The 13,125-nt window shown below is 44.8% G+C and overlaps 1 protein-coding gene across 1 annotated transcript in view; it reads left to right on the top strand.

Annotated features, from left to right (window-relative positions):
• LOC135395424 (prothoracicostatic peptides-like) overlaps positions 1 to 13,125 on the top strand; it is a 163,003-nt gene that overhangs the window by 123,815 nt on the left and 26,063 nt on the right. The window contains exons 2-3 of the mRNA XM_064626639.1: positions 4,411 to 4,553; positions 8,740 to 8,990. Coding sequence (XP_064482709.1) covers positions 4,449 to 4,553; positions 8,740 to 8,979 — 345 coding nt within the window. The 5' untranslated portion in view covers positions 4,411 to 4,448 and the 3' untranslated portion in view covers positions 8,980 to 8,990. The remainder of the gene's footprint in view (positions 1 to 4,410; positions 4,554 to 8,739; positions 8,991 to 13,125) is intronic.

The following is a 13,125-nucleotide window of genomic DNA, read 5'->3' as shown; positions in this document are numbered from 1 at the left end:
TGTTTCATAACTCACATTGCTTAATTTTGAACGGTGTTCCGTAGCTGGGATTGCTCCTCAACAAATGATTCATTGCTTTCTTGGAACCTGAAGAGAATGACTTTGACTGAGGGCAACGCGATGCACTTATGAATTCCGTCAGGATGTTGTTGGCCGCAAACCTAGGTCAAGTCTTTGGCAGTATACTCTGGCGCTTCAGTGTATTTTGCCTCTGCTGCGATTCAATAAGGTTTGTGCTTGTGCATAGTGCGTGTGTGTCCCACACTGACATGGTGGAAGTCGTGCATTGTGAAGTCTCTAACAGGTGTTGGCACAAAAGACAATGTATTGCATGTACGGTTTAGCACCTTTTGTGTGCATGAGCCTGGTGGCATAATTTTCACTTATGTGCGCACAGTCAGCCAGATGCAAAGTGCCTCGTCCCTCTATAAACTGCACTGTGTTCTTGTGCTACCCTGGGTATAATATGTTAGAAGGCGTGTATTCAGACAAAAAGGACGCAAACCTATAGACTCATTCTGAGAGTGTAGGATCTCACGGCGTTCAACTTCTGCCGCGCTTTCTTCTTAGCATCATCAACCTCCTGAACACCTGCTGGCATTTCCTCATGTTCTTGGCTCGATATCTATAATAATAGGTTAAACAGGGGTGGTGGTTTCTATTCTATTCTAAATTGGTTTTCAAATGTCTCTTGTGCGCCCTTCTAGAACAGTGGTTCCTAAACTTCGCCGGCACGGGGCCCATAAAAATATAGACGACCCCATCGCGATCTCCGCGGTTTCCCTCGACGCGATGCTGGACTTCTTCCGATCTCAGCGGATGAACGTTATAGCGAAAACGATACACTTATATTTTTTGGAGTTACATTCAGAGCGTCTCTGGGCCAAAAACGTCTTGCGCAACGGCATGCTGCACAACTGTGCTTCGCTCACCGACAACACACGCGAAACGGTTTTCTTAGATTTTTGGCGTCCCCCCCTCCTCCTGTGGGTCACGACCAACAGTTTGGGAACCACTGCTCTAGAATCGTGGAAAGGTGTAGCCGATGATATTGCATGATTTCCTTGACCTCGGTGTGTTGTGCTTGTACTAGCCCATTTTAACTTCACTTCACTTCGACAAATGTCTGCACACTTTCGTGTAAAAATTGTAATGTGAATGAGATAATGAGACCGACACTGTAAAGTTTTGCATTAATAATAAGACTCCAAATCAACATCATACCCCTTGAAATTACTCTCCCGCGAAACAACACACCGAAGAAGATCGTGTCACCCGTTTCATCAGCTGTGCTGCCTTCAGTTGGCCTGTCACGACCTTCTGGGTGTTGTCATTACTTCCTAAACGGCTACCTTCGATGTGGAATTTGAAGGAAGAAGCCGCAACGACCTGGATTACATTATCCTGCGTACAACAAAATTGCAGAAGTACCGTTTTTGATCGAGCAGTCTGCAACTGACATTGCAATGTGTCAGGTTCCGCTGTCATGATGCTTCATCGAAGAGTTCGCAATCTCCCACCAGACTCTCTAAACTGTTTTTCTTAATCTTTCGAGGCCTCGCGGTTGTAGTGTCGATTAACAGCCCTTCTTTGAGTCACAAACTCCACAAACACATTGACTACAGAAAGGATAGATTAATGCATTTTTGTTCATTCTTGCTTTCGTTGGGCACGGTGAGTCAGTAATGTGCCACTCGACGGGTGAGGATCAATAATTCTTCACAGGGTTTGAAAGCTTTTCATCACCTTCGATACGCTCAGGAAGGTAAAGAAGCAAATCCTATCGGCTGTCCTTATGTTCCTTGGTAATATGTCGTTGGAAAATCATCGACTTGATCTCCCGCTGAAAGGACTTTCCCGCAGTGCACAAACTCTGCTCTTCAGGTTGCGAACAAGAAGCACTTTCACTAAATCACAATTATTCAAGATTGGCTCTCTAGACAACGCAAACTGCATACATTGTCAGCAAATTGAAACTATCGAGCACATCCTACTCCATTACTGTGCATATGCTGCGGTGCGGGAGAAATACCTTGGCCATTGCAGGAACTGTACTGTGGATGATGTCCTACATCCCAGAGGCTCTTTCACGGAAAGACACTCCAAAATTCGCAGCCTCGTCTACTTTCTCCAGGAATCTGGCCTCGCTCAAAGGCTATGAGTACTGCTCCGCCAACTCTGCAGTGACTGCCGAATATCTTAATTTTCGGCCGTCATCATTTCTTCATCTGTTATCACACAATCTCATCTCATCCTGGCTACAGTCGTGACGCAGCCCACATACGTGAGGCCAACAACGGCAAGCCGGTTTTTCGCCACCACCTCCAACCACCGTCGTTGTACAACGGTGGAATAAACAGAACACTGTACCTGTGCAATTCCTCGGTCGACGTGCCGCGTTAGGATACATCGTGACTGACGGTCAAACGGTACAAACGACGTGGCATTAGTCGCATTTTCGTCCACTTTTAACTAGCGAGGTCTTACAGAACAAGGCTTGTCTCCCACGCTCTTAAAGCCATCCGAAAATGGTTTACGTAAAACCCTACCCTCGATATAGCGTGTTTTCCATTAGCCCATTTTGAACTTTTCAAATGTTTTTGCTAAGTTGTCGATAAGTGTTACACAAAATTTGACCGTTCAACGCTGCTCGAGTGTCGCTTTTTCAAAAGCGGTTTCATAACTAGTCATTACTAGGTACTTACAAAACACGCCGTTAAACTAGGAGTGTGAAAACTATCTCGTACGAACTTGCATCGAATATCAAGTTGTCTGCAAGGAACGGATGTGTGGCTACAATGTTGTCAGTTCCCGATCCAAGCAGTCTATCTCACTACTTTCGCACTACTTTTCCTTTTCCTTTCTTTTCTACAGCTGTCCTCCTTCTAAACAGTTTCTCTGCGAAACATCGATGTCTCCGGACCTGAGGCATCGCTTGTGATTTGAGGAGTCAGCGGAACGTACACCTTTTTAGGACAGTTATCCTAAACGGAAAGTGCCCCCAAAAGACGTTCGTTCTCATTTTCAACAGAAATAAAAGCGAGAAAGTATGACTCTGAATAACGGTTGGTTTCGAAACGTGTTATGGGTGAATTTCAACCACTACCAGCGGAGTGTTTCGAGTGCACTCGATCAAACCATAACATATGAGGGGCGTTCTATCTCATAGGCGCCGACTGCGGGGGGGCGCGGGGGCCCTTGCCCCCCCGAAACATGAACTAGGGGGGGCGCCGCCTCCCCCGGGAAGTCCCGCTAAGAGACTGACACCAACCTTCGGGGCTCGGCGCGCCCGGGTCAAAAGAGCGAAGAGGAACCAACCCCAAAAATTCGTAAATTATGTATCAGCCCACCATTCTCATTATCACAGTAGAAGGTGAGGCGAAGAAACACAGAGAATGACAAAACACATAGCTTGAATTTCGCCCAAAGCAATCAGATCAATGAAACGAAGCAGTCGAAAAGGTACCAGCAGCTGCCAGTGAGGTGTAACGGTAGAATCTTCGGAACGCATATTCGTTGGGAGCGGGTTCAGCTCCCGCTGCTCCATTTCATTGACCATATTCATAACATTGCGCGCATTTCGGGTCAAACACCGATGATTCAATGCATGTTGTTCCTTTTGCACTCAGTTTTCAAAGGCGTAATGCCTTCAGTTGTGCACATGTTCACTGTTTACGTTCTCTGTGTTTTTCTTTTTCTTTTTTTTCTGTTCTTCCTTCCTCTTATTTCTATACCAGTTCTGCATACATCATAAGATCCCACCAGAGTGTGTGATTCTTCAGCTTTAGTTTTGTGTTCTTCATTTTTCTTTTCCCTGTCTTTCCGTCTTTTTGTTTTCTTTTGCTTTTTTTTTCTTTGCCTTTTTTGTCTTCCCCATTTCACTTTTTTTGGAATAACACACCGGCATCCATCTGGTTTAGCTTTCTTTTTTTTTCTTAATAAACATATCGCCCCCCCCCCCCTGCGAGAGTACTTATTTCGCGGTGCGCCCTTGCCCCCCCTGGGAAAATGAAAACTCTCCGCCTCTGCTATCTATGTAATCTACAGTAATCTATGGCGTACATGCTGTTCTCCTTGAGGTTCATATTACGCTCTTAAAAATGAACTTCACCGCATAGCACGCTCCTAACCAACCATCATCTCAAATGATATCGTTATCTGCCTTGATTTGTTGAAAACGGGAGGCGTACGCCTTTTCTGTGACAATTATGAACAGCATAAGTGTCACAAAAAGGCGTACGTCTCCCGTTTTCAACAAATCAGGGCAGATAACGATATCATTCGAGACGATGGTTGGCTAGGAGGGTGCTATGCGGTGAAGTTGATTTTTAAGAGTGTACGAATGTGTGGTGAACTTGGTGCTCTTCTTGTAGATGTATGTGATAAATTTTGAACGGTTTCTTCTTTCAGTGGCTTTCCTTCTGAAGCACCCCGCGAGTATCGTGGCCATGCAGCGAACCAATGTCTTCTACTCAGTCCGTCTGAGCGCCCTCTCATTGGCCGTCTTGGTCATCGTGGTGGCCCTCGTTCCAGTAATGGCTCAGATGCACGAGGCAAGCATATTACATTCTTCGCAACACAGACTATGTTGATTGACTCCAAAACGAAAACCAATCACCATTACACTGTCTCTTGATACTTTACATCCATACGACAACAGAGTTCCTCTTGTCTGCTCGGAGTGCGAAGCAGTTGACGGCACAGGACATAACATTTGTGGCGTGTGTGCTGTGCACTCTACAGAACAGAACATGACTGCATGACACATCCGCAACCGACCCATATGCAGAATGATATTGTTCTATTTCCTGATTCGTTGAAAACGGGAGCCGTACGCCTCTTTGTGGCAATTCAAACACACACTCTAGAAAACGAACTTCACCGCATAGCACGCTCTTAGCCAACCATAATCTGGAATGATATCGTTATCTGCCCTGATTTGTTGAAAACGGGAGGCATACACCTTTTTTGTGACACTAATGCTGCTCATAATTGTCATAAAAAGGCGTACGCCTCCCGTTTTCAACAAATCAGGACAGATAACGATATCATTCCATATTATGGTTGGCTAAGAGCGTGCTATGCGGTGAAGTTAATTTTTAAGAGCGCATCATCCTTTGCAGAAAAAGGAGCACACACCGCTGTCTTTTGAAATCAGTGATTGGTACAAAAAGTGTTACGCGGTCAAGTTCTGATATCCCAGTCCTCTATCCTCCATCCGTCTTTCCACTCTTTTTTATTTTTTTTATTTTTTTTTTTGCTATAGTCGTGACGACGCCCACTTCTGTGTGGCCAACAACGGCGAGCCGATCCTGCCATTAACCCCCCCCCCTCCCCTCCCCTCTGATATCAAAGTATACTCTGTCGCTTTGGTATCATTTTTTACAGATATCGGAGTGAACAAAGTATTTTCACACTTTCTGTTTGGGCTTCTCTCTCTTCCTCTTTTATTTTTCTGTTTGTTTTCGGTACGCTCTAAAAACAGAACTTCACCACATAGCACGGTGAAGGCCAACCATTGCACAGAATTATACCTTGATCACTCCCGATTTGTGGAAAGCGCGGGGCGTACACCTTTTTTGGAACAGCATCAGTGTTCCAAAAAGTCGTAAGCCTCCCGTTTTTAACCAATCAGGGGACAGAAGTTCTGTTCTGTTCTCCAACATTTGGTTTTAGAGTGTACCTGCACTCTTAAAAATGAGTTTCACCACATAGCACGCGCCTAGCCGACCATCATCGCGAATGACAACGTGCTGAAAATGGATACAAAATAGCCCCGCCTATTTTGTACCGTTATGCACGTGCAGAACGGTTACAAAATAGGCTCTGCCTCCCGTTTTCAACAAATCAGGGGCGAAAAGGTTGTCATTCGGGATGATGGTTGGTTAGGAGCGTGCTATGTGGTGAAACTCATTTTTAAGAGCTATTTCGCCCCCCCCCCCCCATTTTTAAGAGTGTGGAACTGATCAGGGTCCCTGTCACGCACATCTTTCTGCAATTATTTTCACTACTATTTTTATATTAATTTCACGATAAAGTGAGCCCATCTCCCTTAAGGTTTATTTCACTCCCACCCAGCTTGCGCTATACGGAGTCACGTGCGTCCACGTCGATGAAACGCGTTGTTCCAGCGTTGCCATGTGACTTTGTCACGTCCTTATTATTGTGTATTCTTCTTCTTTTTCGTTGTTATAGTGTCCCGTTTTTCTTTGTTTCCCTTGTTCTTCTTTTCCGTTTTTTTTTCTTTCTCTTTTTCTTTGGAAGAGCAAGCCGGCTCTTTGCCTGACTGACATTTCCTTTTCTTTTTTTAATTAACATATCCCCCCTACACCGTATTTTTTTTTCTTGCTCTCTACCCACTTCCTATTCTAACCAAAATATAGTACGCTATAGTCCTTTATCGCTGCATGAGTCGTAACACTTTTACGCATGTTCTGAACATTTCATTTTGCTTTAAAAAGTGCGCTACAATCTACAAATAGAAGACGGTGTTGGGTGGTCGTGACAATTCCGGCTTGCCGTTCTTGGTCTCATTCATGTGAGCAGCGTCACGACTGTAGTCAGGGGATGATATGATATGTTGAAACGATGATGGTCGAAAGTTAAGCTGTAGACCGGTCACTGCTGGAATTGGGGAGAATTCCAGTGAGCAAGGAAACTCTGGGTCATATAGACTTTTGGCGATTTCCGTTCCTTATAGAGGAAGCCGAAAAAGGTAAATAGAGCAATGGCATTGATCTCTTTCTTTCTTCTTTTTTTTTTGTTTTTTTAAAGGAGATGTATGTCTTTTTGTGACAATGGCCTGTCGAAACATGTCTTCACTACATAACACAGTCCTAGTCAACCACCATTTCGAGTGACGTCGTTTCTCTGATTTGTTACAAATGGGATGATTCGCCTATTTTGGACACCTAGCATTGGGTGTCCAAAAGCGCTTACCGCTTTTCTCCACAAATTAGCGGAGAGTGAATGATGTCATTCGGGGTGAACATGACCGGTGCAAGTAATGTGGAGTTGCGGGCGTCACACTATAGTGAAGCCAAAATCTCCATTTCACTTTTTTCAAAATCAAATCAATCATTCGGGGACTAACATCTCCATTTTTCTTTTCAATCAATCAATCAATAACTCACGATTACGGTTGGCTATGAGCGTGTTATCTGGTGTTATGCGGGAAACCCATCCTTCACACTTCAGGCCTGGCATAGTGACGGACATCCTATTTCTCGAAGATTCTTATGCAGAACCAACTACCAAAACTCGTAACCTCGTGTGTTTTCTCCAAGAAACGGGCCTCGTGCAAAGACCCCTGTAGTGCACCTCTCCTCCACAGTGCACTTCCGTCGCACCAGTATCGTTCATCCCAGTGCCGTGTATGCCAAAGGGAGTCTGGCCATTAGGAGGAGCCTAAAAAAGAGGCTCGACCTGTCAGTAAAACTTAGGCGCATTTTATTGGTTACTGTTTTCCATGGGAGCTGCGCCATGACACCAAATTTTCTCCAAGATGGAGGATGGTGCTTGGAACGGTGAAGCGGAGATTTCATGACAAAAAATTTTTACAGACTACTTTAATTTCATACTGTGAGTATATATCCTCATGTTCGCATCTGCAAAATCAGCTTCAGCTTTCGTTCCGCGATCATTATTTACGCGAAAAAGGGTTGTTTCGTCGGTAACGTTAGGCCTAGTTAAGACCGTGATACCAAGAAAACAGCAAGAAGGACGACCCTTATACGTAGGATTTTGCATTATATAATTGCATTTTATTTATACATACATCTTTGTTCATTTTTGGTTCGATCTACTTACATTACGTGATTTCAAACTTCATACCAGCAGTCGTCTGCTACGAAGAAGCGTTTGTACCGCTCTCCTGGCCAATCACTTCTGCCAGAAACCATTTCTGCAATTCTGAGACTTCCCAACATGCCTCTCTCCATGCAGATGGCGTTGATAAAAGTGGGAGCGAAATCCGTCGTTTTGGCCTGTCTCCAGTGATATCCGTTTCAATCCGAATCAATGGAGTTTCTCCAAATTGGTGGCACCCAGTAAATAACGGTGAGGTATAAGTACTGGATGGATGTAATAATAGACAACTGTATTTCTACCTGTGATTGGCTAGATACCTGAAAAAGTGGGTGTCCCATTAGGTCCCATTAATAGCCAGACTCCCCTTGGCATACACGGCACTGGTTCATCCTGCCTATACCCCACATTGAATCTTTCAACTCTCTTCTTCACCCACCCACCCACCCCCTTTTTTTTTTGTATAGTCGTGACGATGCCCGCTCGTGTGCAGCCAACAATGGAAAGCTATTTCGGCACCCCACCCCTGGTTTGAAAGTGATAAAGACACAGTGACAGAGAGATATACAGGGTGGGTGCAGATATGTTATGTGATGTGATAAAGGAGAAAAACAGAAAATGCTCCGCATTAATTCACGTATGGTGTTGAGGGGCTACCTTATCTTCACCCACCCTGTAGAACGATCCAGGGCATAAAGAGAAAATAGGACGAACAGTCACAGTCATGTCTGATCCACACCTATTGCCGGAGCTTCCATCTACAAATTCATCGGTATATACTATACATCCATCCATCCATCCATCCAAGGCTGGGGCATGCATCGGGCGTTTCCTGTATAAATTCAAAATTAGCGACCCGCCTCCGGTGTAAGTTTCACTTCTGAATGAGAAGATGCTTCCAGGAGTGTTAACAGACATTTTTCCTCTGTGCAGGGTCGGGACGACTGGAACTCCTTGTCTGGTATGTGGGGCAAACGAGCTGCGAACGACTGGAATCGGCTGTCTGGTATGTGGGGCAAGCGCGCAGCGAGCCCTTACGAAGCCCTCGGAGGCCCATTGGGACAGGCACTCTGGTTGAGAGCCGCAGGAGACGACGACAGATCGCATGGTATCCGGGCGAGGGCAGCTCCCGCGGACAACCACTGGAATGGACTCAGCGGCTACTGGGGTTGAAGCCACGCAATGTAAGATACTTTGATTGCGCTTGAATTACGCTGTCTGTCGTACGCCGACAGAATAAACTCGTATCGTCTATTCCTTCAATGACTCTGACATCGTTAAATTTCATTGAGAAAGCGCCATCTCTTGGTCATGTCAACACTGTGGACACTCTGGACGGGGGCGCACCTCGTATTGCACTCTTAAAACAGAACTTGACCCACATGAAGCGCTCAAGGACAATCATTGCGCAGGATAATGCCATCATCACTCCTGATTTGTGGAAAGAGTGTAGGGTACGCCTTTTCGTGACAATTAACGCGACAGCATAAGTGTCACAAACTGGCGTGCGCCTCTCGTTTTCAAGAAATCAGGGTAGAGAATCCCACGCTAGAGTGCAGAAGAAACACACCGAACAAAAGACACTACTCGCAGACAAGCACTCGCTTCCAATAACTTGATTTCACCCCAACACACCTTTTTATACACTTGATAACGCCACCAACCCTATAGTTGTTTTCTTATCAAATCTATTTCTTTTCTGGAGAGCTTTATGAATTCCGTGCTGATACACATGTTGTTGCTCTTAATCAAGACAGCTTCTATCATTTCCCTTTATCTATGGAGCACTTCACATTCCCGAAAAAGCGGTTCACACACACACACACACACACACCTTGATGTGCTGTTTTAGCGATAAATGTAGAGATTTATCTAAACTTCTTTGACGCTTTCTCAGACGAATATTGACACATCGACCTGTTTGGCCGATGTAAACTTTAGCGCACGTCATCTTGAACTGATACACCACTCCTGTGGCACGATCTCTGAAACTGTTGATGTGACATCTCTTGATGTGACATATCGGCCAAACAGGCCGATGTCTCAATATTCGCCTGAGAGGGCATCGAAAGGAGCTTAGATAACTCCCTGCCTCTATCGCTGAAACTGCACATCATGGAATGTGGGTGCGAACCGCTTTTTCGGCAATGTCAGGTGCTCCATAGATCGAGGGAAACGATTAAAAGGGAAATGATACATGCGGTCTTGATCAAGAGCAACAACATGTGTATCAGCACGGAATCTATAACGCCCTCCAAAAAAGAAATAGATTTGACAAGAAAGCAACTAAAGGGTTGGTGGCGTTATCAAGTGTATGAAAAGGTGTACCGGTGTGAAATAAACTTGTTGGAAGTGAGTGCTTGTCTGCGTAAGTTTGTCTCTTTTGATCTGTGTGTCCCTTCTACACTCCAGCATGGAATTTATACCCAACGTGTCGCATCAGGGGACGGAACAGGAGGGGAGGGGATGTCATTCGGAGTAATGGTTGACGAGAAGCGTCTTATGCAGTGAAGTCCTGTCTTTAGAATGAGGGGTCCGCTTGTGTATCTCCACTATGTAGTTTTAAGGGCTGCAGCTATTATAACAACAGCTACATGCATGACCACACGGTGATACAGTTAGAAGGGAAAATCGTAATGTGCATCGCTTAAATTGAACTGTTTACGCAAGCCAACCGAATTTGCAGAAATTGTCCATAGTTTCTATTACATATTCACCGAGTGTTGAACGTACGACACATTCCGTGATTTACCAATTTCTTACGTTACTCGCGTTAACCAATAAGGGCGGCCTGCAACTCGTAACGAAGTTTAATTGTGGGCAAAATTACAACAGCAGCTCGGCGTATGAAAATACCGCAGGGTTCGTTGGACGGTAGCATGTTCTTGAGTTAGAGTAGACCAGGACATCCTATTCATCGCTGTTTCCTGACCTATTTTTTATCCTTGCTCCGGAACTCCTCATAAAGGCGAAATTCACGAGAAAACTGCGAAGAACATGACGTCCCGTTCTTCACTGTTTCCTCAACCATTCCATCCGTGCTTCAGAGCTCCTCATGCTCAAGGAGGTGCTACCGTTGTCGCGATTGCACAAGCTAGCTCGCATGCTGCTGCTATGCTTTACCTAGTGGTTGTAATGACTGCAACATCTTATATACTCTCCAGGACATTATAAGAAATAAGTGTAAGGTTTGGCCTTGGGCAAATGAGTTTGACCTCACAACCTTCCGTAATGACATATGTACATCTGGCTATACTTAATCTCACGTTATTATTAACAACCTCACGCAGTATGGGTTGGTTGGTCGATGATGTTTAGATTGATTGGACACTCGTTGATCCGAAACCTGTCATTTCTAAGAAAATATTTCGAGAAATTTCACCATCAAGCTTAGAGAAAACGTTCATCACAGAACCTTACGTAACACATTACGAACACTGTAACCGAATAGGAGCCGGAAAAAAAGAAAACATGAAGAACAATTGATAAATTGACTATTTCAAGAGCCAGCTATGTTACGTACGAAAAAAAAAGAAAAGAAAAGGAACGGCTACAGAACACTAAACCACGAACTTAAATTACCAAGGATAATAAAGTGTCTGAGAGAGTTTTCGTAAGGAACCCCTATTATGTTCCCCGCATAGTCTCGTCTTTTATCCTCTTCCTTACATCAGTGTGTGTAGCTATTACCTTCTGGCAATGATAGGATCGGATATCCAATTGGTGCCTCCAGACGTGATTACGCAGCAACACTTGAACACGGGGTGCCGAGCAGAGAATGCGACACTCAGGGACAGGAATGGGCACTCCGTGATCATGTGATGTGGTAGAAGAAGAAACAAATGGGGAATTAAGTAACGACAAAGTCAGACTGGCTACGCACGACCATTTAGCCGCAGTTAGTTAAAAAAAAAAAAAAACACTCCGCCTGCTTTGACTCCCGTCAATCCTTTGAGTTGGTGACACAATGACTTCGACATATCCGGTTGCGATGTGTATAGAGCACGCAAACAAGCCTGCAGTTGTAGCTCTGCAACTCTGCTTTTTTTTCTTTTTTTTTTTTTGTGATAACTGCACGTCAGGCAGTAAACCTACCAGAGAGGGTGTAAGGGGGGGGGGGGTGCATGTCGTGCATTCGATCAATCTGCATTCTTAGATTGGCGGCAGGTTGTTCGCTAATGATATCTTGACAGCGCGTGGCGTACATCTTTTTGTAACCATTGCCACAAGTGCATAATTGTCATAAGAAGGCGTGCGTTTCCCATGTTTAACAAATATCGGAAGAGAACGATGTCTTCGGTATGATGGTTGGCGAGGGGCCGTTAAAGGGGCACTAAAATGCAAAAACAGCTTGCTCTCAAATGAAAGTCCTTGTTTCAATTAGTGTAATGCAAGCAAAATTTGCTAACGCAGCACTACCGTTTACAAGAAAACGCAATGAAAAGAGAGCCGTCTTTGGCGGTTACGAATGATACCCCCAGGAGGCATAGATTGGCGGCATCCAATGAGACAGCAGGAGAAGCGCGCCAATACCTATCGTGGGCACGTGGATTTGGAACGGGTCCGATCGTACACTATTAAAACAGAACTTCACCACATAGCACGCTCCTAACCAACCATCATACCAAATGATATCATTCTGTGTCATGATTTGTTCAAAACAGGGGGGAGGCGCCTATCTGGGACAAGATAATCTGTCCCAGATAGGCGCCTCCTCTCATTTTCAACAAATCAATGCGCATAATGATATCATTTGGAATGATGGTTGGCTAGGAGCGTGCTATGTGGTGAAGTTCTGTTTTAACAGTGTAGTGTTCCGTATATGCGCGGCATAATGCGCACTGCTGCATTTTTCAATACCGATTCACTGAATTGTAGCCTACAATAGTTCTCGCGAATGTTACACTGACGACATTTATCTTCACGTCCTTCGAACAGCGACGCCAGTCCGCTTCGCAACGCGCACTATGTTTTTCACAGGGACTGCTGCATGGCGTGGCACGCGTGTGCACGCGCACTATGGACTAAAATCACCGACGCACGAGCTGAAACGACGTTCACTGCTTAGCGCCGAAGCAAGAAAGAGTTTGGTATAATTTCGATTGTAGCTCAACGGAATCAAAGTTTTGAATTATGATAAGAAGTTCGAAATTAACATAACGTGTGACGTAATTTGAAGTGAACTTGTTTTTGCATTTTAGTGCCCCTTTAAGTTATGTTGTAAGTGTGCCTTGATTTGCTGCAAACCACAGGCATAGTTCATTGTTGTGACACGATGATGTTACAAAATGGCGTGCGCCTCGCTCCCTGCTCACATCA

The sequence above is a fragment of the Ornithodoros turicata genome, chromosome 5 (assembly GCF_037126465.1).
Source record: "Ornithodoros turicata isolate Travis chromosome 5, ASM3712646v1, whole genome shotgun sequence".
In the NCBI taxonomy this organism is placed as follows: Eukaryota; Metazoa; Arthropoda; class Arachnida; order Ixodida; family Argasidae; genus Ornithodoros; species Ornithodoros turicata.
This window is presented reverse-complemented; position numbering and strand designations above follow the sequence as displayed.